At 54.8% G+C, this 26,462-nt stretch overlaps 1 protein-coding gene across 1 annotated transcript; it reads right to left on the reverse strand.

Annotated features, from left to right (window-relative positions):
* Positions 1 to 784: 784 nt before the first annotated feature.
* On the reverse strand, positions 785 to 21,883 carry NDST1 (N-deacetylase and N-sulfotransferase 1). The gene is made up of 15 exons (XM_054642787.2): positions 21,737 to 21,883; positions 9,757 to 10,662; positions 8,748 to 9,230; positions 8,455 to 8,542; positions 8,077 to 8,231; positions 6,860 to 7,045; positions 6,353 to 6,481; positions 6,008 to 6,190; positions 5,582 to 5,678; positions 5,314 to 5,437; positions 4,970 to 5,144; positions 4,616 to 4,786; positions 3,321 to 3,430; positions 2,485 to 2,587; positions 785 to 2,380 (listed from the first exon to the last, which is right to left on the reverse strand). The coding sequence occupies exons 2-15, from the start codon at positions 10,264 to 10,266 to the stop codon at positions 2,261 to 2,263; spliced, it is 2,634 nt and encodes an 877-aa protein (XP_054498762.2). The 5' UTR covers positions 10,267 to 10,662; positions 21,737 to 21,883; the 3' UTR covers positions 785 to 2,260.
* Positions 21,884 to 26,462: the final 4,579 nt, after the last annotated feature.

Genomic DNA, 26,462 nt, shown 5'->3' on the forward strand with positions numbered 1-26,462 from the left:
TGGCATGGAACTGAGCTGTGCTTATGACCCTGGTAATTAACAAGCAATTAATTCAGGACTAAGCTGAGCACCAGCTGGGCCCACCTGGGGCAGCCCAGGGCCAAGACGGAGGTTTCCTTGCACATCATCTGGGGCTGGAGGCCAGCCCCTGACACTGCTCCTTCCTGGGCATGGGGACACAGGAATGGAACCATGGTGGGTGCATGGCCGGGATGTGCTCCAGGGAATGAGCTCAGGGAATGAGCAGCCTCCTCTTCTGGGCAAGCAGCTCCATCGTTCCCCCCAGATCTCCCCCTGCAGCCCCCTCTCCTCCCTCCATCCGGCGGCTCCTTCGGCACCACACGTCGTTTGTCACTCGGACAGGTTCAAACAGACCCGTCTGGGATTCATTAGGCTCCGTCTTGGTTTCCTGCAGCGCTCGGCAGGGGCCGGGCGGGAAGGCAGCGGGGAGGCAGCAGACGGGCGGGCAGGCTCGGGCAGGCAGGGAATGGACCGTGGGGCAGGGGGGAGAAGGCAGGCAGGGACCCCCGGGCCCCCAGATCCCTCCCCAGTGCTCAGGCAGTCGGTGCTGGATGCTGTCCCGGGAGGAGGAGGAGGAGGAGGCTCTGGGAGCTGTGCAGTGTGCACGGATCCAGGACTAGAGAGCTGCTGCCACCTCGTGCATGGAGAGCTGCTCCCACACAGCCCCCTCCAAACCCCCAAAGATGGGCCCAAAGGCAGCCAGGACCCCCAGGGGCAGGGCTGGATCATGCCAGCGAGGAGAGACACAGGCAACAACAGCAAATAAAACCAGAGCCCCCCCCATTTATTAGCAGTTGGTTCAAGAGGACCCTAGACCAGTGCTTGGGAGCCTCCCCAGCACAGCCCCCATGGCCCCAGGTGTGGCTACAGGGCTCCTGTGAAACATCCACATGGGAATGCTGCTGCCAGCTGGGCAGTGAGACATCCACCCCACTGCCCTGGCCCCCTCGGGCAGCACTGGGCATTGCCTCCCCTCCCATGGAACTGCTGCCATCCCACATCCTGCAGGGCAGCTCCATCCAAGGGGAACCGTGGGCCCTTATCCCAGCAAACCCGTGATGGCTCAGTCTCCTCTGCCAGCAATCCCAGGGCGTGGGAGAGGCTGCAGCTCCGTGCAGCCCCACTGGTACAAAGATGTGTCTCCCACTGGGAAACCCTCCTGTTTCCCCTCTGACCTTTGTCCATGTCATGTCTAATGACCAAAGAGACCACATAAAACCCTCGGGGTTTAGGTACAAATCCTGGCACTGAAGAAAAAACACCTCCCTGCAAAATGGGAACCAAATGAACACCACCCTCCCCCCCCGTAAAACCCAGCATTATTAAAATACTTTCATTTTTAATATTCAAGAGGTTTGAAGTTCTCTCAGCATTCTTCTGATTGCCATTATCCCAATGTCTGCTCTGTCCCCGAGCTCTCCTCCAAGCCAGGGTGTGCTGGGCACCACTTGGCTTTACCACAGGAAACACCACATGTGTACAAGAGTGCAGGAAGGGCTTGGGGGTCATGAGCATACTGGGACCAGTATGCCCAGACCAGCATGCCAGCCCCTTCTCCTGCTAGGCCACATTCCCACCACACTGCCCATGGAAAGGGAGCCAGAGGTTGAGGAGCTGGAATATGATGACAGAGATGACAAAAGAAATGGTGCCCCAGTCTTTGAAAGAAAAATCCACCTTGTTCTCAGCTTTTCCGAGCAGGTGCTGGGGGAATCCAGCAAACTCTCCTGTTTCCTGCCATGAGGCTGATGGCAGGAGTGGGTCTGGTTTCCTCTGTGCTTTAGGTCTCCACCAGCTCCATCCCTCTGCTCCAGCTCAGCAAAGTCACCACCAGTGCACCCACAACAGCTCTTCCACCCTCGGACCAGGAAGTGAGGGACAGCTTGGGTGTTGCCCTCAGGCCAAGGCAGTTGGAACCCATTTTGAGCAGAGAAAGGGGGAATTTGTGCCACTTCCCTATGCCAGAGCAGGGCGGGAAGTGACGAGGAATTAAAAAGGAAAAATAAAATGAAAGAGATACAGGTGTGGGGCAGGCAGAGAGGTGGGAGCACAGGGATTGCAGAGTTGGATCGCTGCTCAGACATCCTCCAGTGGAGCCCTGTGCTCCTGGGGATCCCCTCCAAGCCTCCAGTGATGCTGTGTGCTCCTGGGGTCCCCTCCAAGGCCAGGTATTGCTGAGAAGGTCCTGCTGGCACAGGGTCAGCCCCGCTCAGGTATTGCTGGGGGGTGGCAGCAGCAGCTACCTGGTGCTCTGCAGCTCCTCCCGCAGCCAGGTGGGCAAAGTCTGCCCCATTTTGTACAGGAGCTTGGAGAGCTCTATGTTATGGTCCCTGTAATAGTCCCGCAGGAAGGAGCGTGACTGCAACGGGAGAGCAGAGAGGAGAGTCAGGGGACCAGCCTGGAGCTCCCCAGCCCAGCCCTGCCCTGCTCAGGACCAGCCCAGGAGGCTTTCTGCATACTCACATCTGAATCCATCTCGGGGTACTTCCTCCCTTTGCTCTTTCCCAAGCATTTCGTTTTCCCTCCATCCAGAAGCTGACACCAGAATCCTTTCTTTGGATCGAACCTGTGAAGTGAGAGCTCTGCCTCAGCCCTCTTATCCCCCTCACACCTTCCATGGACATCCTGTCCAGCAGGTCCCACTGCTGTCCAGCCCTGCACAGGGCACTTCTCCACCTCTGGAATCCACAACCCAGCTAACATCTTGTCATCAACCCCCTGGTACCACAGGTTCCCCCTGCAGCTGTGCAATGAGCAGTTCACCAAGGCTCATTCATTGCCCTGATGAGGGAGCACAGAGTCTACCTGGGTTTAATTACCATTTTCTGTGGCACTTTTGTTCCTGGATGCCCTCAAGTGCCCCAGGAGCACCTGGGTGGACAAATACACAGGCAAGCCCTGGCAGAGGTAAATTATTATTTCTCTGGGAGCTCTGGAGGCTTCCCACAGTGGGGTTTAATGGAAGGCTCAGAGCAAGGTGACACCTGCAGAGGTGCCACACAGCCAGCAGCTGCTCTCAAGCATTTATGAGGAGATGGAGTGCCAGGGCTCAATACCATCATCTGTGTCACAAATGCTGAAATCTGCTCCAGGAGCCCAGGGCTGCTCTTGGGCTGCCTGGAGTGACCTCACTGTAGTGTCTGGATGAGTCTCAGGTGAAAGCTCAGCCTCATCCAACTCAACAGCAGCTCCGTGGAGAGGCCAGGGCTGGGGGCTGCTCTGGGACAGTGTCCCCAGGGCAATACAGTGCATGGGAGCAATGGCAGGGTGGAGGAAGGAGAAGCTGGGCAAGGACTCACGCCAGGGTCTTGTGATAATCAATGAAGTTGGTGACGCCGAGGAATTTCTGGACCGTGTCCATCACTTTGGCGGGTTCTGTTCGGAGCAGCTTCCCATCCAGCACCAGGATCTGCAGGGAGCAAGGCAGAGGGGTGAGGCAGAGCCTCCCAGCCCTGCTCTCCTGAGGCAAGAGGACACCTTCAACACACCTTAGATCACCCTGGAGCCAAATCTGCCACCAGGACACCTATTAAATACCAATGTGCCCTGGTGCTCCCTTACACTGGATGTTGGAAAATGAAATGCAACTAAAGCCAGGGCCAGGACCCACCCAGGACAATATCAGAGCTTCTGCTCAGGGCTACCCAACCCACAGGCAGCTGGGATTGCAACACAGCAATTACACTAGCAGCAGGCAACTAATAAGACTTTATAAGGTTAATCAACAGTGGAAAAATCATTCAGGGATTGATCCTTACTCTCCAGCAGTGCTGCACTGTGTTGGTCACAGCAGGGCTGGCATCCAGCTCCCTTTTTCCCTGCAGACAGCCTGAACTATGGGCAGCTTCACCTGCTATTTTTGTCCTGTTCAATGCCATGGTGACACCAGACAGGGCAGCCCCAGGGCTGTGTGGCCAAGAGTGAGGGTGAGTGTTGGGTGACCCTGCAGAGCCACCCACAGCCCTCTGCCCCACTCCCTTTCAACCCTGCTCTGACAACCCACACAAGGCCATCTTTGTGTGTTATTCATCACCAGGCTCCCTTCTTGCACAGCATCTCCCCTCTGCCCCTTCTCCAAGTACTTTTACTCCTCTCCCTGTAATTTGTACAGTTTAAGAAAACCAGCTCCCAGGGGAAGGATGCAAGATCTCTTTCCCCCACATCCTTGTGTGGGTGAGGGCTGTAGGACTGGTTGCTGTTCGCAGGGGTCTTAGGATGAGGGAAGAGAGGAGGATCTGACTCCATGTTTCAGAAGGCTTGATTTATTATTTTATGATATATATTATATTAAAACTATACTAAAAGAATAGAAGAAAGGATTTCATCAGAAGGCTAGCTAAGAAGAGAAAAAAAAGGAATAATAACAAAGGCTTGTGGCTTGGGCTCTCTGTCTGAGCCAGCTGGACTGTGATTGGCCATTAATTAGAAACAACCAACATGAGACCAATCACAGATGCACCTGTTGCATTCCACAGCAGCAGATAACCATTGTTTACATTTTGTTCCTGAGGCCTCTCAGCTTCTCAGGAGGAAAAAATCCTAAGGAAAGGGTTTCCCATGAAAGAAGCCTGCGGCAGGTTGCTGCCATCCCTACCTGGTTGGCGTGGTAGCTGCTGAGCCAGCGCTCGATGTGGGTGGCGTACCAGCCCGGCACCAGGCAGCGGCTCTGCAGCGCCCGCAGCCGCGGCCCCGCCTCGGGCCCCGCCGTGATCACCTCGTGGAACGTGTACTTCAGGGCAACCACGTCATCGTGAGCTCGCTGGTGCTGTCAGGCAGGAGCAAGGCAGGTTTGTCCCCAGGGTAATAACCCAATCCTGGGCTGCCCACGAGGTGCAGGGGCTGCCAGGCCACCATGATGTGTCCTCATTCAGCCACAGTCACCTCGCATCCCAAGCCAAGCCCACCATGCCACAGGACTGCCCAACCCAGGGGAGGGGCAGAGGCTGACCTGATACCAGGAGTAGGCTCGATCTGCAGGGTTGATGAGGATGGTGATGATTTTGGCCTTGGACAGCAGGGCTGCAGCTCGCCGAGGAGCCACTTCAGAGTCAAAGTAGTTGGCACTTTTCTCAAAGTAGAAGTCAGAGGTGGTGTTGGAGGGGATGGGGAAGAATTCCATGTACCTGGGGGAGGCACAGTGTGAGGCTGGCAGACAGGCACCACAAGATGGCCCCAGCACCGCCCTCACAGGGGACATCTCAGATACTCAGAAGGGAAACCTCACAGCACCACTGCTCGCCTTCCCAAAGTTATGGGCACTCCCAGGACAGTCCCCACAATGCAGAGACCCACCAGTCGATGCCCTTGTGATAGTTGTGTCCATTGAAGAACTGTATCTCCTCAAAGGTCTCCGAGCTGGGGTAGTTGCTGCTCAGGTCCGGGTGCATCCCCAGGAAGAGATAAAGGGCAGTTGTTCCTTTGGACAGACAGAAAGAGGGAGTTTACACAGGCCAAACCTCCCTCCAAGCTCTGCTTCAGGGCAGGAGGGCTGACAGAGGCTCTTTGTGGGTCCTGTCAAGTCCCCCAGCACGCTCACAGAACTGAAGGTGAAGGGAAGCACCTGTTTTTTGAGGCCCAATGATGAGAAGCTTTGGGAATCGGTCACAGGTCTTCTCTTTGGACCAAATGTCCTTGTGTCGTTTGTCTTCACAGGGATCCTGAAACACAGTGTGGAGGATCAGAGACAGAGCAGCCTGGATGGGACCCCACCACTGCTCAGCCCCTCCAGCCTCAGCACACACAGGGGAGCCACCCTGCTCAGCAGGCAGGACAAAGACTGGGCTTGTCTCCAGATCTACAGGACAAATCCCTTTCTGGCACTGCCTGCAGAACCAGTGAGAGGTGAAAAGCCACATCTTACCCAGGGAACCAGAAAGAAATCCAGGTTGGAAGCTACCTGAGGCCCAAAGCAGGGCCAGCTGTACCCCACTACCCTCTCCCAGCACAATAAAGAAGAACAGCCCCCCTACTATAGGCACAGGGGTACCTGCCACAGTGGGTCCTTCTCCTCAGAAAAGATCTGGAAGTATTTCTGTGCCAGCTGCACGGGGGGCAATGTCTGCAGCTTCAAGTTGGTCCAGGAGTTGAGGAAGCGGACCAGGTGCTTGAAGGTGTACAAGCCCAGGCGGTCGTTGCCATAGTTGGACAGGTGGGTCATGAAGATGCTGATCTGGAGCCAAGAGGACAGAGCAGGGGTTACTGGAGCCTCACCCAGCAGCCATCCCACAAATGGCCCCACCCTGACTGAGGACACTGGGGACATCTCCCACAGCAGGGCCAGGACAGCCCTGCAAGACATCTGTCTGTCTGTCTGTCCCTGGGCAGTACTTACAGGGTTCAGGAGGACAGTCAGGAACAGTTCACCCCCGTTGATGATTTTGTCCAGCTCACTGGAGCCACCAGGGTACTCATTGTAGAAAATGGTGTGTGTGAACAGGCCACAGGTTTGTCGGGGGAGTACCTGGGGCAGGAAAAAAGGTATGTATGGAACAGGTGAAAGAGCCAGGGAAATGAAATGGCCACATGGCCTCCTCCAGGCTTTGAGAGCTGGGTCTCCTTCCCTTCCCAACAAAAAGGGGGAACCTGACCTCCATCCCTTGAAGGCCAGGACCAGTTCCACTGCCCCTCACCACCCTTGACTTGAATCCATACACAGAAGGGAAGGACATGGACAGATGGAAAAGCCAAAAACTGTCCTCACACAAGCTTCACCCATGCAGGATGAGCAAGGGGGAACAACCCCCTCAAACTGGAGCCGCACAGAAACCACATCTCAAGGTGCTGGTTTTGGTGGGGGAGGCAGGAGAAGAGAGGCCCAGAGACAAAGGCCAGCACCCACCATGATGCCGTTGTGGATGAAGCCGCGGCGGTAGCGGGCAGGTTTCAGGTGTGGATATTCCTCCGTGCTCGTCACCCTGATGGACCAAACCTGCTTCCAGGCCTCGTACAGCTGCACGTGCACAGGGTACACGCCCGAGTGGTGGGGGGCCACAGCGTACCCCATGTCAGTGGGGATGCCATGCTCCTGCAGAGAACAGTGTGGAATGGGTGACTGTGGAGACCCCAAAATCACAAACCAACCCCTCTCCATCCCCAGCTACAAACTGTCTACTTGGGCCTCTGCAGAGCCACCAGGGCAAGGCTGTGCCTCTGCATCCTCTCCTACGCCTTGCTGTCTCCACAAAAGGGAGCCCAGGAGCAGCCATGCTGGGTGGACACCCACTCCTCTGCTTCATCCAGACCATCCTCGTCCCTGTCTTCTGTTGTCACCCACAGAACAGCCACAGGCAAGCTGTTGTGTGAAGAATGAGGAGGTACAGCTATATAGGTCTGCAGATTGGTTTGTATCAGTAGATACAAAACAGCCTGGAAAGTCTGAGCTGGAACATTGCCTATCCTAAGTAGGAAAGGTCTGGTCTCTCTCTAATTAAGCACTTGTAATTATCAGATAATAAATTCAAGCTAGGTTGAAGATCCCTCTCGTAGGCCAAAGGATCCAATTATTAACAGGTCTGGCTTTACCAGTTTGGATTCAAGACAGCTGTCAGTCAATCACAGCATGAACTGGTGTCAGTGCCACAAAAAGGACAGCCCAAGACCAAGCTGAAGGTCAGAGCCTGCCTTTAAAATCAAACATGTCCCTGACGGTTCAGCCTGTAGAGGGAGTTTCCACCAGCCAGAGCCTCCCAGCACAGCCATGGCTCCAGCACATGTTCACACGGGGCCAGGCTGAGCATCCCCCTGGGCTGCATCTCTGCATCCCCACGGTTCCAGGCCAGGTGAGCACAGCTGCAGGGCACAGAGTCTCCCCTTGAACAGCCACTGGGGCAGCTCACTGCCACAGCAACAAGTTGGCTGCTGCAGATAAATCTTTTAGCTCTAGTTACTAGAGCATAAATGGATTTACCCACACAGCTGCAACATGGGGGACATGACTTAATGTCACCAGGTCCCTCTGCTCCAGCAAGAAGGGGGCATTCCCTGGGAATCTTCTTTGCTCCTCTTCTACCATCCTGCCCTCACCACAAGCAACCCCACTGGAAGCATTTTACTCACAACAGCGAATTTCTTGTTTAAGGTCATCTGCTCAGCAAGAACCGACTGGTTGTGGAAGAGGTGAGGCTGCATGTGGCTCCACATGTGGGGGAACCACCAGAACTCCTTCACGTAGGACAGCAGCAGGTCATCACCTTCGTCCTCAGCATCAGTACCTGTGGCATGACACTTGCTGTCACCACTGAGCACAGAGAGCTGTGTGAGCAGCTGGGGCAGAGGGAGGGCCAGCCCCTCTTGGTGGCCAGGTGATGGAAGAATGGGGTGGGATGCCTGAGGACTCTCCTACAGCCCTGACAGCACCGTCTTTGAGCACCAACTGGTGCCCCAGCACCAGCTGTACAGCACCCACAGGAGAAGCGGTGCCCTTGCCCTCCTCACCTGTGTGGAAGAATTTCCCTGAGTATCCCAGGTTGAAGGTGAAGTTCGGGATGTGGGTGCGCAGCTCGTTCTGGGTGTCAAACAGTGCCTGGGAGAAGGGGAGAGAAAGCAAAGTGTCCTCAGCACGTGGCCTCAGGGACAGCTGCCACATCAGGGCAAGCACCAACGTCCCCAAGCACTTTGCAGAGGGGCTCTCAGAGGGACAGGGGAGCGGGAAAGTTCATCTCTGGAGCATCCCTGAGCAAGCACAAGTGTCCAGCCCCGCCCACCCATCCAGGAGAGCACAGACACACCTTGACATCTTCCACCTTCATGCGTGTGCCCTCCTTGCCCACAAAGATGTCATCAATGTCCACCAGGATGTAGCGGTCAAGGGGCAGAGACAACCTCTTGCCAGTCAGGAAGGAGACAGAGTCCACAAAGACCAACTTGTGCAGCCAGAAGTTGAGGTTGTTGCCGAAGAGCACCCTCTGGATGCCATCGTGGAGGCCCAGGTCCTGCATCACGGTGGTGTGCAGGGCAGCATCCACGCTCATGTGAGGGATGGACTCAGCTGACTTGGTCTTGGCCATGAGGACGGGCTCGTAGGTGGAGTGGTTGGACTGGAAGACAGTCCAGTCCTCCCCGGGGAGCACACCCTTCTCCACCTCACTGGGCCGTGTGATGTAGAGCAGGGGCGACTTGGGGTTGATGCTGCAGTCCTTCAGCGCCAGGTTGGAGTGGAGGAAGAGTGGGAAGCCCTTCAGCTGGGCACTCAGAAGGCTGTTCTCGTTGGCCTGCATGGGGAAAATGGGAGCTACAGGAGATAGGACACTGGGGACAAGGCAGGGGCTCACCAACAGCCACGGCAACAGAGGCAGCAGCTCACCACCCCTTGAGATCCAGGTTCTGGGTTCTCTCTTTCCTCTCTGGAGAATGGGGTGCCCTCATCCCCCTCACACACTCACTCCTGCTCATGGCCTATGTGCAAAGTGCCCCAAGGCTAGGAGCCTTGGGCAGAAGAAGGGCTGTTGGGCAAAATATCTGCTCATGCTTTTGGCAAACCCCAGCAAGGGTCACTGGTGGAAAACAAGTGCTAAAAGCAACTGGACTGATCCCAGAAGTGTGTTTTTTCCCCCAAAATCTCCAAAGGCCACACACCCCTTCCAAAGGGAGAGCTTCTCTGCTAGAAGCCTGTGCTCCACACCAACTCATGCTGCTTGTAGAAATCATGGGGAGGGCAAAGTCCTGGTGGGGCAGCAGGACACAGGGCTCACGTCTGGCCTGGCCATGGGATTTGGTTTGCCCCTTGTACCCCCTTACCTTGAAGAAGCCGATGATGCCCACGCCGTACTCCACGCAGTACTTGTCCAGCAGCTCCCGGTTCCAGGCGTCCAGGTTGACGTACTTGAGGATGTTCTCGTAGATGATGAGCGCAAAGCGTCCCCGGTCCTTGTCGGTCAGCGTGGGCATGTCCCCCTTCCCCGGGGCAATCTCTGTCCTGTATTTGAAGCGACTCGACTCCAAAATGGCCACAATCTCCTGGCCCAGCTGGGAGTAGAGGCTCTCCACAAAGACCAGCACCAGGGGGTCCGTGCGGGAGGAGTCGGCCACCTTGAGGGTCTTCAGTGGCAGCAAGTGGGAAGGGGCGACCTTGGGCTCGTCGCAGTCCGGCCCCGCCACGTCCCCAGAGGGCTCCAAGCCCCTTTTCCACCCATATAAATAATAAGCAGAGATGAAAACACTGAGCAGGCAGAAGGCAAAGAGCAGGAGCAACACCACCTGCGGAGAGAGCTGCCAGATACCCCGCCGGGCCCTGGCCAGCACAGTCATCCTTGCATCCGCTGGGTGAGGCGGGGTCCCTCTCCCCTGCCCACCCCCTCCCCTCACGAGCCCCGGGGAGGGGAAGAAGCAAGCAACCAACCAACAAAAAATCAGGTAAAATCAAATTGAATACTACTAATAAATTAAAATACTAGCAGGCTGCCTGTGCAGGCTCTCTCCCCTCCAGCAGTCCGGCGTCCCTCGCCGTCTGCTTCATGTCACCATGGCAGAGGCACCAAGAGTCCCCTTGCCAAGCCAAAATTCCTGTGGTGATGGCAGCAGCAGCAGCAGCAGCAGCAGCTCCATGGCCTCAGCGGGGCGAGGGGGCGGCAGGCGGCCTCGGCGTGGATCCTGCTGGGAATGTGGGCATGGCTGATCCCTGCTTCCCCGGCTCCACACGGCACCCTGAGAGAGAGGGGTGGGATGAGAGGGCAGGGACAGTGCCAACCTGCTGCTGTTGTTTCTGCCAGCCTGACAGCCCCAGCAGAGTCTTCACGAGCTCGCTGGCGTGCCAGGGCTTGCCACAAGAATGCTGTGGCACCAGGGATGCAGCAGGAGTGCGGCGCGCCGTGGGATCCCGGCTGTGGGTGCACCTGGAGTGCAGGTGCCTCCCCAGGTGCTCTGGAGGGGAGCCCCCAGCCCCTGGTGAATCTCTGGTACCTCAGGCAGCTGGAGAAGCAGCCCGTTCCTGCCTGTGCCCAGCAGGAGCTGCACTCTGCCAGGGAGAATGGGGGGTGGTCTGAGCCCCCATGGCCCAGCTGGGCTGGCAGGGAGGGACACGGGAGGGACGTGGGGAGCCTGCCAGCAGGGTGGCTCAAGGCTGAGCCAGGAGCCGCCAGCCAAGGTCACCGAGATGGGAATGCAGGAGTGACCACATGGAGCCAAAGGGACCTTGGGAATATTTTTGTCTTCCCTGTGAAAGGCTCATTTGAAAAAAGAACAGGAAAACAATAAGCACTGTTTGCCAGAAGGTGAAGCCAACTAGGAGACAGACTGATGAGGGCAATGCGTTTAAGGAAAAGAAGTGACTCACAGCATTGTTCCCAGACTCACTATCAGTGTTGGGGACAAGGGCAGGAGTCCCTGCTCCTCCCAGGGAGAGCTCCCTGTGCCCTGCCAGCATCGTGGCTGAGCACCCTTCCTGCTGACACCAGCCGGGCTCCTAACAGGATTAAACGTGGCCGGCTGAGCGGCACTGTGGATTACAGGCTGGGGCTTGGCAGGGTAATCCTGTCATCCCTGCCCTTCCCAGCAGCAACTCCTGCTCCAGGCAGTGCTTCCCAATCCTGCCAACATGGCACTGCTTCAGCCAGGCCTCTGTAGGTGCTGCTGGCAGCTGGTCTCCTTGCAGCCTCCATCACTGTCTCCTCCTTCACCATCTCCAGGACACACCAGCAATCTCCCCTTGTCGGCTGTGCTGAGCATGGTGGAACACCTGGGTTTACTGATTTGTAATTTATTTTTGTGCACATGGATGATCTCCAGGCACAACCAAGAGAGATTGCACCTTCTCTCCTTAGCCCCCCTGAGATGTGTCCTGTCTCTTCCACCTCAGTCCTTCTGCCCCTCCAGCATCCCTGAGACAACAGCCCTGCTGGGGTTTTGGGACAGGGCACTTCTCCAGGTCTGTTGATTTTAGGGATGTGCTTGTGCAGAGGCTTCCCTGCATCTCCCTGCCTAGGGATGCAGCAAGCTGGGAATGCATTATCCAGCACCTGGCTGTGCCATCCCACTCCCTCTCCATTTCTTTCATCTGCCAGGAGCAGAGGGTGCTGGCAGCTGCATTCCCACAGTGATGGGCAGGCAAATGGCAGCAGTGGGTTTGATGCCAAGCACCAGAGCCAGCAGCTGATGGATAGGATGGTGTGCCCATCCTTGCTCCACCCTCCATGAAACAGGGAAGAGGACTCTGCATTTATATCACCTGCCATTTCCAAGGGCGCTTCATTAGTCCATTCTCTCCTAAGAGCTTTTAATTACCGGTACTTAATGACCAGGCTTTGGAGACAGCATCTCCGGCCAGACTCTGGCTGAGTCTCCCCAGGCTGCCACGTTAAAGCCTGCCCAGACAGGGGGCCAGCACTGGACCCCCGGAGCAGCCAGGTGAGAGCTGGGGCTGGGATGGGCAGCATCCTGCCCCAGGGACCTGCCAGTGTGGCAGGAAGCAGGCAGGAATCCTGCTCTGCCAGTTCACTGCCAGAGCAAACCCTCCCCCTGCACAGTGGGTGCTGGCTGCATCCTGCCCAGCAAACCCATGCACAGCCCCAGCAGTGGTGGGATAGCTCATTGCCAGAGAAGGAAGCAGGTTCATGCCCAAAAGCACAAAACAAGTCCTTGAGACCAACAGCTTTTCTAAAACAAAAACAGAAACAAGATGGTAAAATTTAAAAAACCACAAGACCTGGCAAGGTGACAGCTGGGGTCAAACTTCCTTTTAACCTGATTTTTAGATGCTGCTAAGGTGCCTTTGAAACCACAGTGGTTGTTTAAAAGGCACCAGCTGGAAATGTCACCCTGAGTCTCACACACAGACCTCAGGCCCCCAAAATCGGTGCTGGCAGGCTCCCATCACCAGGCAGGTGCTCAGCCACAGCTGCACATCAAGGACCCCAGGAGAAAGAGCCCTGGAAAATGCTCTTTTCTCGTGGGTCTCTGAGCAATGCCCTGGCACAGACTCCACTGGAGAGGAGGCTCAGTGAGGAGGCTTAGCCACTGTGCTCTTAATCCGGCTGCCCTGACAAACACAATCAGCATCCAAGCAGCTTCCCGGCGTGGCTGGGAGCCCGGAGCGCCCTGCGGAGCCGGATCCGACCCCAGGACAGGCACGGAGCACAACCAGGGGACAGGGAAGCCCTTTACTTTTCAAATCTAAGAGAGTTGCAGGAGGAAAGGAAACATGTTTGAAAAGCTTTTCAAAACACACCCCCTGGTGCAGTTTGGGGATGGTGGTTTCCCCCTGCTCAGAGTTATTTTCCATAAATACTGCCTGGGGAACCACTGCACCCCAGAAAGTCAGGGAGGCACCAGATGGGATGAGAGGGAATGAAACCATCTCCATTAGTGGCTTACAGCACTCTTCCTTTAAATTCCAGTGAGATTTTGCAGGGATGCAAAGATTGAATATAAGCAAGGAAGTGCAAACAGATCCGGAGGACAGGGAAGGGTCAGTGATCCCAAAAGACAACCACAGCAGGGTTTGATTTATTGGGGGGTGGAATAGGTCTGGCTGCAGGTGCAAGCAGTGAAGATCAGGCAGTTCACAAGTCCCATATGTTGGATAAATCAACTGTCCCAAGCCCATAGCTCAGAAACAAGAGGGGAGCTCAAAACTACGGGTGTGACAGAACAAGAAATTGCTCACACATTCCCTTACACTACTTTGGAAAGGGCAGAAGGAGGAGAGCAGGCATCCACTGTCATGCAGAAAACACTTCAAGATTCTGTGCAAGAACCTTGGTCCCCAATTCTAGCAGCTCCAAAACCTCCAACATTCAACCCACAGAGATGAAGCCACATCTTAAACATCACAGCCAGATGGGTCACCCTGCTCCTCTCCTGCTGGCACCCTTTGGGTGGGCACCCCTGATTCTCACTCCTCATCACTGCAGGGAGAGACCCACCAGTGCTGATTAATCACCTCCTCAGCACCATGCCAGCTCCACTTCTCCATGTGAGCCAGCCCTGGGGGTTAAGCATGGATGGAGGAGGATTTAGAGGCAGGATGCTAAATTGCATTGCACAGCTCAGTGATTTGCAATCACTCCTGTTCGCTCCAACACTTCCCCTCTCCGACCACTGCAGGGAATGTGGATGGATCAGCCCCACCTACACATCTGCTGCACTTCCCACTTGGAAGCAAAAGGCTACTGGAAGGTCTAAATTTGGCCAGGCTGGGGCTCAGGCCCCCAGCAGGTGGATAGTGCTCATCCAACCCCACCTTCTGTCTCTCTCACACCTCACCAGCATCCCCAGAGATCACCAAGTGGTGCCCTGCAGCCATGGGAATCAGCACTACCCGTAAAAGATGCACAAGAGGCAGCCATATTATTATTAATAGGTTTAAGTTCCCTCTGGAGGGAATCCCCTTCACTCACTGGTAATATTTAGAGGGCTACAGATCTAAAACCACTGAGCTAAGCATGTCCTTAGAGAAGAGATTAATGCCATCACATTATTCAGGAGACAACTGCAAGCTCAAGACAGGGGAGGTTGCTTTGAAAATGAAAAAGTAACTGGCATGGAAAAATGGCCTTTAAACACCCATCTCTGCACTGCTGCCTTTATCAGCTCTAAATGACAGTGATCCCAGCTATGACTGGAAATATCTGCAGGCAGCTGGAAGCACTGACAAGGGAAAAGAGCTGTCTCAGGGTGTGAAGGAGCACTGGCTGTCCCTGTCCCCATCTCCTTCCTCCCCAGCCACAGCTGGACCCACTGACCAAGAGAAGGCACAATCAGGAGATGATCTCCTTTATTGTGGTGTGTGGTGGTGTGATGATCCCACCAGGATGCCCCTGGAGCTGGGGAACAATCCCTGAGTCACAAGAAACTAAGCCATAGCAGCCCAGGAAGAGAAAGTCAGAATAAAAACTTCAGCCACTGCAAAACCAAGAGTTTTTCCTGGTGATCTCCATGTCCTGACAGCCTGGATGAGCCTTTAGGACGGGCCCAAGAGACCTGGACAGCTGTAGGGACATCCATTTGCCTCCTGCCAAGCTGCAAAGCCTGGGTGTCTGGGCAGGAGCAGACAGAGAGGGGAAAACACAGAGAAGGACACAGAGGAGCAGAAAGGAGCTTGTCCCAGTCACCCACTTGCCAGAGGTTTTGTAATGCCAGATAAGGAGCATCTTAGTAGTAATTACACAGGCTGCTTAAGTGCTTTGCAAACAGTAGTTACAACCTACCAGGGAGAAAAAAACCCTGCTCTGTGAGAGGGACAATCCCAGTGCTCCTTTCCTGAGGACACCAGCCTTCCACCAGTGCCCAAGAGGTGCCAGGTTATAAATGGACAAGGGCAGCCCCAGCAGCTGCCCCGGGGACAGGCAGTGACAGGCAGCAACTGGTGCTGCTCCCACTGCAAACCCACATGGCTCAGCTTCTCCCCTTCCTGCACAGGCTGGGTATGACCAGACACAGGGGAGTATCAGGAAAACTCATCCATGATTTATAAGGTCTGGAGAATTTCCACCCCAGGAGGACTTCAGCAGGAAAATCCTCCCTTTTTCTCAGCTCTTTTTTGTTAAGATCTGATTTATAGAGCCTGGTCAGTTGGAGCATTCACCTGGATTGCTGAACTAAGCTTCCCCTTGACACTCACTCTGCTCTGGAAATAAACCTTTGGCTTTGCCTGCCCACCACCTTCCTGTTCCTGGGGGAATGAAACCAATATGAGCAATGAGACCAGTGAAAGTGGTTAAGAATTTTCACTTAAAAAAATTTATTTTTAGTCAAAGTGTCCAGCTCTGGAAGAGGCATTTTTTTCACCCACAAAGCCCTGTTAGCACTTCAGTTTTACTGCAAAAGATAAAAGTCATGTTTTTCTCAGGTTTTCTTCAAAAAAACAATCATGAGAACAGCTCATTGCCTGCAGAGGGATGAAAAAGCAAGGTTCAGTGTGTGTGGCATGTATATGCTGAATTTTTAGGGGAGAAAAAAACCTGAATAAATTTTTTTTAAAAAATCTAAATCCCTAAAAACTGGGTTAGGTTTCTGGAAGCCCATAATTAAAACTTTTCATGGCAGAGCAGCTGGTAAGCCCAACTGGTGGGTTTCTAAGACTAGTTCTAGCAAACCCCACATCTCAAACCCACATCCCAAGGTCCTGCCCTTGCTAATCCCCATCTCCCACTCTGTTCCCCAGCCCCATCAGTGAGGCTGTACAGAGGAATCCTCTGCAGAGGTCAACCCATTTCTGATCCTGGGGCAGCAGTGGCTCCCACCCTCCTTGTCCTCAGCACTCTGATCTGGATGAGCACCTCACCATCTCCCAATACCCACGTGAAATCAGTCTCCTCCACAAACTAGGCCAGCAATTAGCAGCAGTCATTAGTTTTCCTATGCCCCAGGGACACTGGGGTTGGGCAGCTGATCCCTCAGCACTGATGATCCCCAACACCATCCCAACAAAACATCCCAACGCCCCACGGCCAGGTTATGGTTTGGGTTGTGCCACTGCAGCCCCCCCAAAAAAGCTGAAGCCCTTCACAGGTGACTGCTCCTCAGGGGTGTTTTTTGTCCTTGAATCCTTGGGAACAGCCTCAGAGCAGAGCTTGGGGAATTCTCCCAAACCTTAATTGAAAGAGGTGCTTAACGAGGAGAGTTTCTTTTGTCTGTTAATTGAAACAGGTTCTTACCGACAAAACTCCCCATGAATTTTAAGTGGGTTCACAGGGGGAAAAAATCCACTCAATGAATTGGGTTTTCCTGCTTCGAAATGTGCCGTGTCGGTTCCTGTGGCTTTCCAAGCACCCAAGAGCCTTTCTGGACAATCAGGGTCTGAATCCCAAGTATTTTAAAAAGGAAAAGGATGAGGGGAAAATAATCTCACATGCATTTTTATATTTCACTGGAGTGGCAGCCTGCCCTCTCACAGGCAGGTCACACGAGGACTCCTACCCAAAAAATCAAGGCCTGAAAGCCCCTTGATGCCACCTTTTGCTGCCTCTGACACTTGGCTGGGCCAGATTTTCTCTGCAGAGATGCTGGTCCTGCCATGGGTGCGAGGGTGACACTGGATCTCAGAGAGCCTTGAGGCAGCAGCGATTCCCTGTGCTCAGCCACGGCAGCACTGCCAGGCCCATGGGATGGGCCAGCTGCTTCCTTTTCTTGACAGCTTCCCAAGCTGGTAGGAGAGCAAGGAGAGCAGAGCCATCCTGCCAGCTGTTCAGGAGGGCACAGGCTGCCCTGTGAGTGCTAGCCCAGCCCTAAACCAGCACTTTTGCAAAGCAGAATCCATAAAACCACAGCATGGACCAGCTCACACAGAGCAACCAACCCCCCTGCCAGTGCCCACATTCCAGAGAAATCCCTGCAAGGATGGAGCTGCTCCCTCCTCCCAGGGGCTCCCCGGGATGCTCCTGTCACACCACATCCATCCTGCCTGATGCCCCAGTGCTTTGCTGAGCTGCCTCTGATCTCCATTTTGCTGCAGACACTGCCAGGAGCCCAAAGCAGCCTCAGGGCCAGGTGCTGGCAGCCAGTATTGAAGGAGAAGTCAGAGCAGCCCCTGCCATGCCGTGGGTGTGTTCCTGGGGTGGCTCCTGGGGTGGCAGGTCCTTTGGGAAGGGCTGGGCAGCACACACTGACACACAGGCAGGAGCCTCCAGGGCCAGCACGCTCCAAGGTCACGGCCAGGACAGGCTGGAGGTCAGATCTTTTATTAGACCAATGGACACAGTTGGAAAAAGCAACACATTTTGGCCGCACAGGCATTTCGCAGGCCCAAGAGCACATCTGTTTTTTCCTAAAGGTATTAGTTAGGCTAATAAAAGACATTACCTCTGCATGTAAACTTTGTCACCCTTCAAATGTACCAGAGGCTGCAAGGCTCAGCAGCCCAGGGGAAACACAGGGAGCAGGAACAGGCACAGTGAACACTTGCAAGATTTGTTTTGTTTTCCCCCCCTGGAACACCACTGGCAAAGGCCACACTTGCCCCCAACAAGCATCTGAGCTGCCTCTTGCCTCTCCTACTTCCAGATCCAGGTCTGAGGCTGCAGGGACCTAATGGCATATCCAGGATAAGTATGTTGCTTTGGTTTGGTTTCTGCTCTAGCATCAGCCCTGTCCCCTCCTTCTCCTCTGCAGGGGCTCCAAGGCAAGCAAACGCTGGAGGAACCAACCTGTCATGCCCCACCTGCACCAACTCCTTCCCTCCTGGCCTCAATCCCACTCTCTGACGCAAACCCATGAGACCAGCAGTGCACCAGCACAGCAAGGGATGGATCAAGGCCGATGGAGGAGACTGAAAACGGCCTGAGCCACGTGTCCAGGCATTGACAGCACTCACAGCCATACTTCAGAACTGTGGTTAACGCTTTTTAATGCATCCCCTTTCTTTAAGAGCTCCAAGCCCTGGGGCTGCAGGCCTGTACAAGGCTGTGAAGATGCAGATAGTGTTGGAAGGAAGGTGAATACTTGCTGGGGTGCTGACAAATAGCTAGAAGGTTACTACTTGTAGCCCTGTATCTGGATACCTGTATCCAGGTATCTGGGTTTTGCCAAGACATGGGAAGCAGAGCCAGGAGAGCAGCAGGCTATCCCAAGGAGCAGCAACATCCTAGGGGTTGCCATCCTTCCTAAGCATACCCAGAGCTTTGGGGTGAGACACACATCTCCCCATGAGGCAGAGGGAGCTGAGCTGGACATCCCTCACTACATCCAACCCTCAACATGCCCAGGCTCAGAGACAGGAGACACTTCTTCCCTGCTTTACATTAGAGAATGTAAATTCCAAGATATTTTGTGTTCCCTGGCAGAAGCAGGATAACAGGGCAGAGGTCCTAGAAGAGAGTCTTGACCACTCCAAGACAATCTGTATTTCCACAGCTTTGACCAGATCAGTAGCAGGGCTGAACTCAGGACATGCCCACCATAAATACCAGGGCAGTTCCTCTTGGGATACCTCCCACTTAGGGATCATTTGACCTTCCTAAACCCCTTTAGGAAGGCTTGTGCCACCTGAAAGTAGTGCAGAACGTAGTGTCCTGTTTCTGGAGGCTGCAGCAAGGTCCTGCTGGTTTTGGGGAGGACATGGGAACCAAGGTGCTCCCAGTGGCAGTCCCTGCCGCTGGCTGCAGTCACAGAGGGATTTATAGCTCAATATTGATCAGTCTTCTGCCAGCTCTGCCATTACAGTCAGTGGCTTTTGCAGGAAAACAACATGAATCATAAGCTACATGCCACCATCTCTCTGTGTCCACAGGGTGGGACTCATCCAGCCCTTCCAGGAGTCCGGCATGAGGGCTGTCCTGCTCCTCCACACCTGGGGACAGAGTGGGCACAGGGGCACCATCTCCCACCAGCACCTGCAGACTGGGCACAGCCCCCAAGGCTTGCAGGATGGTCTCCAAGAAAGCAGCATCCCATTTTCCCTCCACCCAAGTCCTCCTGCCCCTGCGTCAAGTTCCAATACCACCAGCATACATGTGAAATGGCACAAAGCAACGCCACCACCTCAGCCAAAAACTCACAGGGATGTCAAGGGCTGTCCTGAAGTTGGAAGGGTTGGAAACATCAGTGAGAGACCGGCAGCCCCTGTCCTCTGAGGCCATGAAGCAAATACAAGACATAGAAACTTAGTATCTTGCTTCTCCTGTCTGGAGTCGTAACCTTATGCTGGTAAGCTCTACCTCAACAGCCAAAAATAAAAACACAGTTCATTAACGTACATCTAGAAGGCAGAAAAAAACCTCTTTTAAGCAAAACCCTCCATGACTCTGCCCCAGAGTACAAGGAGCCAAGACAGCAGCTCCATCTCCAGCATGCAGTCAGAAGCTGGCCAAGATGGGAAACTTGGTGGGACCACAGCCCTCTATCCTCAGCCCAGCACCCAGAGATACCCCAAAATCAAACCTGCTAATAAAAGCAAGTGCTGATGGTGACACTCTGCAGCAGGGACACACTCGACTGTGCCATACTTCACCATGACATGCTACTGAAGAAAATATTAATCATTCCCTCTTCATTCCAGCCTGGGTTTTGACTTATGAGGTGTCTTTTTCCTTCAGTTTAAATTACCACCAACAGCGTATTAAATATGTCCTGTTCTACAGTACTGACAGAGACACACAGGAAGGGGGGGAAAACCCAAAACAACCTGTCAGGAAACGTCTGTTTGCCTGTATGTTGGTGGCGTGGATTTTCCAACCCCATAGAAACAAAATCGTATCAGACCCACCAGCTTCCCAAAGGCACAGGAAGCGGGAAGGGCTTTGTGTGTGTGAGGGCTTCCCCACCAGCATCCGTGCCCTGTGCCAGCAGCTCCAGGTTGGAAGGGGCAAATTTGGGGGGCTGCAGCTGGTGGGGTGTCACGGCATGTACTGGGGCTGGGCAATGGGTGGCATGGGGCGGTCCTGGCTTCCCCATACCCACACAGGGATGCCCCAGCCATGGAGGGGCACTGGGAAACATGAGCTTTGCCTTTGCTGTCCTTGCCCAAAATGAACACTGACACAGGCAAAGGGAAGATGCTCAGTCATTTTGCCAGAGGCCACCAGCATTGGGGTTTATTTTCCTGCCATATCAAGCCCCGCACGTTTTTTCTATTGTTTAATTTCCTTCTTCTCCACCCACGGCAAGTTCACTCAGAAGAGAGGAACTTATTTCCTATTGAATTTGTCCTGCTTGTTTTATTTGGAAAAGGACAGCTTCCTCAGCTGTGGTCCCCATGTGCAGCTGAGAGGAGCAGGCACAGGGCTGTTCACCTCCCCATCTTCACCAGCCCAGCCCAGTAAAAACCACTGTCGAGATGTGAGTAACAAAGGTGCTGCTTTGCTGCAGGAAGAGCTGCTGTTCTAAGGCTGCCGGTGACAAAGGGGCACTGCAAGGCGCCGGTTTCCCAACCCTGCAAGCACCGTTAGTGGGAAGACAACCATCCCCATGGTGTGCTGTGGCAGCAGCTGACTGGGATCATGAGATGGAAGAGTCCCGGTGCTGGGGTATGACTGCAGTGCTGGGAGGGAGCACCAGCCTCGATAGGAAGCAAAGTCTTCCAGGTCATGCCAAAGGTCGCCCAAGCTGCTGTGGCTTCTGTGCCACCGGGCATCAGGGGCTGCCCATACCTGCAGGGGACAGCCTGGTGCGGTGGTAGAGGCAAACCCAAAAGACTTGGGGAGATAATACACACAGCTATGCACGAGAAGCCCAGGAGCTCACCAGCAGGGGAGAAAATGCCAGGACCTCTTCAAGAGGGGGTGGTGAGGCGCTCCACAGGACCGCCAGCCAGGCTGGGCCAGCTGTGCCATGCGCAAGGTGTGCACCTCCAGGTGTCCTGGCCGCGCTGCCCTGCCTCTCCGGTCCCGCACGCTTTTAGCCACCTCCATTCGCACCGCTGGGCAGCGGGGACACCCCAGGCCAAGCACCCGCGCCTGGCACCGTGCTGCAGCCTGGCCTCGGCTGCTCCCCGGCGGTGCCCGGAGCGGCGGGGCCACGGCAGCCCCGGGCACCGCGCGGCCTCGCCGCCTCCTCCGAGCCCCGAGACCCCCTCGGCCTGGCGGGGCCGCGGTTCGGCTCGGGGCTGGAGGCTCCCGCCGGACCCCCGCTCCAGCCGGGCCGGCTCCTCCCGAGGGCACCGGGCCGTTCCGCCGCGGGGCCGGGCGGGGTGTGCCGCCGCTCGCGGGGGACGGGAGGACCCGCCGGGCCCGGTTCCCGGCGCAGCCCGGCCGGGGCGGTGCGAGGCCCGGCGGGCCCGGCCCGCGCTGCCGCCCGCCCGCTCCCCCGCCCGCCCTTTGTCTGCGCCGCCGCCCCGCTCGGGCCGTACCTGCCGCCGCCGGGCCCGCTCCGCTCCGCTCCTCTCCGCTCCGCCAGGCCGCCGCCGCCGCCCGCTCCGCCGGCCCGGCCCCGCTCGGCGCGTCCCGCCCGCCGCCCGGGCAGGCACCGCCCCCGCCGCCCCCCGCCAGCACCGCCCGGGGGCCGCGCGGGGCTCCGGGGCTCGGCCGGAGCCGGGGCTGGCCCGGGACAGCGCCGGGGGCAGCGCGGGGCTCGGGGCTGCCCCCGCCCCTCCCAGCGCAGCCCCCGCTCCGCGCCCCTCCGGGCCCGGGTGACCGTGAGGCGGGCGGTAATCCCCCGGCGGGAGGGCTCAGATCCCCGCGCCCCGGGTGCCTGTGATGATCGTGGTGCTCCGCGATGCGCCCGCCAGGCCCCCTCATTCCCACTGTTTGCCGGGATGAGCACGATGGGGTGTCCAAAGGGTATGGCCCAGGCTGTGTGTTTGGTGTAACTGGGGCGTCAGGCTCCGACACAGAGCCTTTTCATCCTTCCCCCAGTGTGCACACACCCTTTGTGTCAGATTTCTAAAGGCGGTCAAACCTGAGGTTGTCCCCAGCCTCCTGCCCATCTGCAGAGCCCAGGTGTCATTTCAGGGTGCCGGGATCACATCGTTTCAGCTTTTCCTCCCTGACTTCAAGATAAGCTCAAGGGCCACATCCAAGTTACTGGCTGGCTGCCCCCAACTTGCATGCACACACACAAAATTCCCTTCATTCCTCAGAGAGGGGGGAAATGAGCTGCTCCATTCCTGCCCTGCCCTCGGAGGCTGCTGGGGACTGTGCCGGCATGTAGAGACACGCTCAGGTCCAGAGTTAATCACCCACTCGAGCCGCCCAGGTCTGTCTCACTGCCCGGTTAGAAGGGATGTGGCGCATTAAGACAACCCTGTCCAGCCCATGGGGACAAGTTTCATGTCCAGCCCGTGGGGATGAGATGTGGCAGGTCTGCTGGGTTTGGTTTAGGCAGCACACCCTGGGAGAGCTTCCGACTGAACAAGAGTCGAGGAAGCAATTTCAATCAAATGGAGCAAGCAGATAAACAAACAAAAGGAAAACAAGAAAGGAAATTGAAGGGAAATAGACACAAAGAATGGCAGACTATTATGGCTGCAAATTTTCTAAGTGTTCATTGAAGTCAAAGACTTCTTATCCTTAAACATTTCACTTCCCTCACAAGCATTTTCTCTGAAGATCCCTGAATATTTTGCAAATGCCAAAATTACTTGAAAGCTCAGAAAACAAAAAGGGACAAACAGCAAGTTTTTCAACTGTGAACTGCTGTAAAGAGTATTAAAGGGATTTTTTTTTTTTTTCAGCCTTAAATGATTTGCAAACTCAGCCTGAAAAAAGTATCTCCCCTGGGAACAGCATTCTGAGGCCATGCTAACCTCCGCCAGAGGAGATTCATGCACAAATCATTGAGCAAAAAGCCAGCAATGAGTAATCAAAGGCACGCACCAAACTCCAAGAACAATCTGCAGAATCCACAGTCTCAAGCGGTAAAGTTTTCCACTGAATAATTTCTTCTGAGAAAAAGGAATTTGTTGAATTCTAGGTCTGGCATTTGTGAATACCTTTTTTTTTCCTTTTTTTTTTTTTAAGAAAAAACGACTCAGTGGAAACAGAAAGCTGCTCAGAAAGGCATTGGGATTTATTAATACCAGCTTTGCCATTTTACATGAGCATCAGGTAGCTTTTTTTTCTTGCCTGTCTTCTGTTTGCAAACACAAAGGAAACCAATTCCTTTCCTGCGTGCTTTAAGCTACAGGCTCTTCTTCAGCACATCTGTCAGAAAGCAGTTCAGCGGCTTTCCTCTGCATTGTTTCCAATTTATTAATCAACACTTCCAGCTCCCTACTGAGTTACAACCACATTATGGTCCCCTTGAAGTCCATGGCAGCACTTCCACCAACTTCATTAGGACCAGAAACTCGCTCTTGAAGTCTCTGCCAATTCCTTAAGTGCTTTAACTTCAGCATTGGAGATTTCTGTTTTAATCTTCCTACGCCTGTTTCTGCCACATCATTTTACATGTGTGCATGCACCAACTGCCCTTCTTGAAACTAAAAATGGCATTAAAAGCAAATGGAAAAGTTTGAGTTTTTTTTTTCACCTGTGAATGATGCAATTGGGACCCTGAATGTCTCTTTGCCATAGCTGTTAGAGGAGATATGCCATCCTGAGGGGTCTGTTAGAGAGCCTACTGCAGACTCTGCTCCCTATCAGGCAGACAGCTGGGGTTCAGCCTGCTGCAGGGGGAATTTTGGCCTCTTCCAGTTTCAGTCTCTGTTTCAGGGCCACCAGTAAGGCCACTGGTCCATGGCTCATGGGAACAGGTCACAGCCATGAAGACAGTGATAGCTGAGCACCAAAAATTCCTTCTTGTGGGAAGCCCAGAGCTGGGGCCTTCGCAGGTCAGGCCACTCACCTCCCACTGACCCCACTCAGCCTGAACCAGTTTACTCCAAGGCCAAAGCCCGGCAGGAGAAGATGTTAGGAGCAGCATTCCTGTTTGCCTGCCCTTTTTGTTTAGTCACCAGCTGAGTTATGAAATCCGCCTGCAGCGTCACCGTGTCTGTGGGTTTCCCATGGGCTGGAGAGGCTATTACCACGGAGCAGCTGGAATGTTAATTACCCATTAAGGAACTAAATCTGGGGGATTTCTCAAAGCAAATACACATCATCTCTGGCACTAACCCCACAGTGGCCTGAGCATCCTTCCCAGCCAGGCTGGAGGACGCAATCCTTGCAGCCCCTGCTGGAAGCCCCTCCCTTCTCATCCCAGCCAGGGAACGCTCTCAGCGCTGTCCTCAGCAGCAGGACGGCCTTCAGTATTCAAACAGGAAGATCCCTGATGCAGTGGAGCTGGTATTCGAGCCCCAGGAACATTTTGCAGGGCAGGCAGCTCCCTTGAAGACACATCAGAACTAGTGCAAGTCAAAGTGAAAGGGAAGAATGTGTCCCAGGGAGTGGAGAAAGCTCCATCCTGCCCAGAGGCTGGAGGGATCGGGAGCAGTCTGTCTCCCAGCAACTTTGGGGCTGAGGGCAGCAGGGGATTTTGAACCAGTGGGTTAATTCTTTTAGCAGCTCATATGGTTATTTCAGCCTGTTGCCCATAAGTTGAGGCTCATCTCTTTGCCTCTGGCTTGCATCTGTTCCAGGGGAATATCCATAGGCTCGTTCTTTTGGAGGATTGTCACAGGTAGAGCAGCACACCTGGCTCCGTGGGGACAAACCCAGCCTGCCTGGCTGCCTGGGCACCCCTCACCAGCCTCAGGCTCCTCCTCAGACAGGGCGCCCACAGCACACATGCCCTGACAGAGGCTGACCTCTGCTGCTGACTCTTTCCTTCCCCTTTACTCCAAATCAGGCCACAGCCGCTGCCACCGGAGCTCCCGGCTGGAATTACAGCAGCTCTGCCAGTGTGTATTTTAAAAGCCTCTCCTTCAATATCCAAACAGGAAGATCCCTGATGCAGTGGCAAAAGTGTATCGAGCACAGGAGCAAGTGAAGGTGTTCACAGGGTCAAGACTCGGGTTACAGTGGCATCCCTGAGCACAGAGAGTTTTCCCAGGGAAAAATCCCAGCATGGGTGGGGGCGGTGCACAGGGACAGGGAGCCTTAAGGATCAAATCTCTTTTTCCTGCTGGCAGCCCAGAGGTTTGCATCCTGGAATGCTTGGCCAGAGAAAGGAAAATGTATGGGAAATCTGGATGAGCAATATGGGCAAGTGGATGCCACCCTAAAAACATGTAGCACCCCACAGCTGCAGAGGAGATGGACATGAGAATGGAGGCAGAAGTTTCTGATGGGCCAGCACCAAATATTCTCAGTCAAACAGAGGTGCTGGACCCTCCCTGCGATGTTTCCAGGCCTTTGGACTGCGCAGCCTCGCTAGCAGTGCTCTTACAAGGAGCCTCCCTTGTCCAGCTGCTTCTCCTCCACCAGCCCAGCTCTGAGCACAGCTCTGGGCACAGATCTGAAGCTCTGTCAGGCGTTCCCAGGGAGGGACCCACGGCTGCTCCTGCTCTGTCACTCACACTCCAGCCCATGTGGCTCAGAGCTCTCTGTTTCCCAGAGGCAGCCCAGCACCAGGTGGAGCAGCTGGAAGCAGTGCAGGATCATGCCCAGGATGCATTTCATCAGCACTATAAATTCAATTTTGTCGTGCCTCTGTTCTGAAGGTTTTTGGTGTTCCCCATCCTTACTCTCCTAAGCACTTTTTAAATCACTTGGAAACAGAAAATATTGTCTTGCTGGACCACCTTTATGTAAAATTTTACAAACTGACATTCTTTTTGTTGAGGTTGAACAAAGCCCCTCCAACACAGCTCAGGGAGGTGTTCCTGCACCATCACTCACAGTTCACAGCTGCAGTCTCTGCTTCTCCCATCCGCTGCCAGAGCTCCTGAGCGACTCACCGCAACTGAAACGTCTCCCATTAGCCCCTTAACGAAAATATGCCACTCACACATATTAAACCACCACATACATCCCCCTGTGGCTGAATTCCCCACCAGCTCTTCGCAGTCAGGGCTCCGACGGGGACAAGCAGCTGCCTGCAGATCCCCAGGACCCCTCACCATGCTCGCCCCCGACAGGGGAGCAAGGGGGAAAGGCCTGCGCCCCAACCCGGCTCTAGCTGAGCCGGGGGGAAGCAGGATGCTTGCTGGAATTACACCCATTTCCCTCCAGTTGTTTTTTAAACCGGTTCGTTTC

Source organism: Agelaius phoeniceus, chromosome 15 (genome assembly GCF_051311805.1).
Source record: "Agelaius phoeniceus isolate bAgePho1 chromosome 15, bAgePho1.hap1, whole genome shotgun sequence".
NCBI classification, from domain to species: Eukaryota; Metazoa; Chordata; class Aves; order Passeriformes; family Icteridae; genus Agelaius; species Agelaius phoeniceus.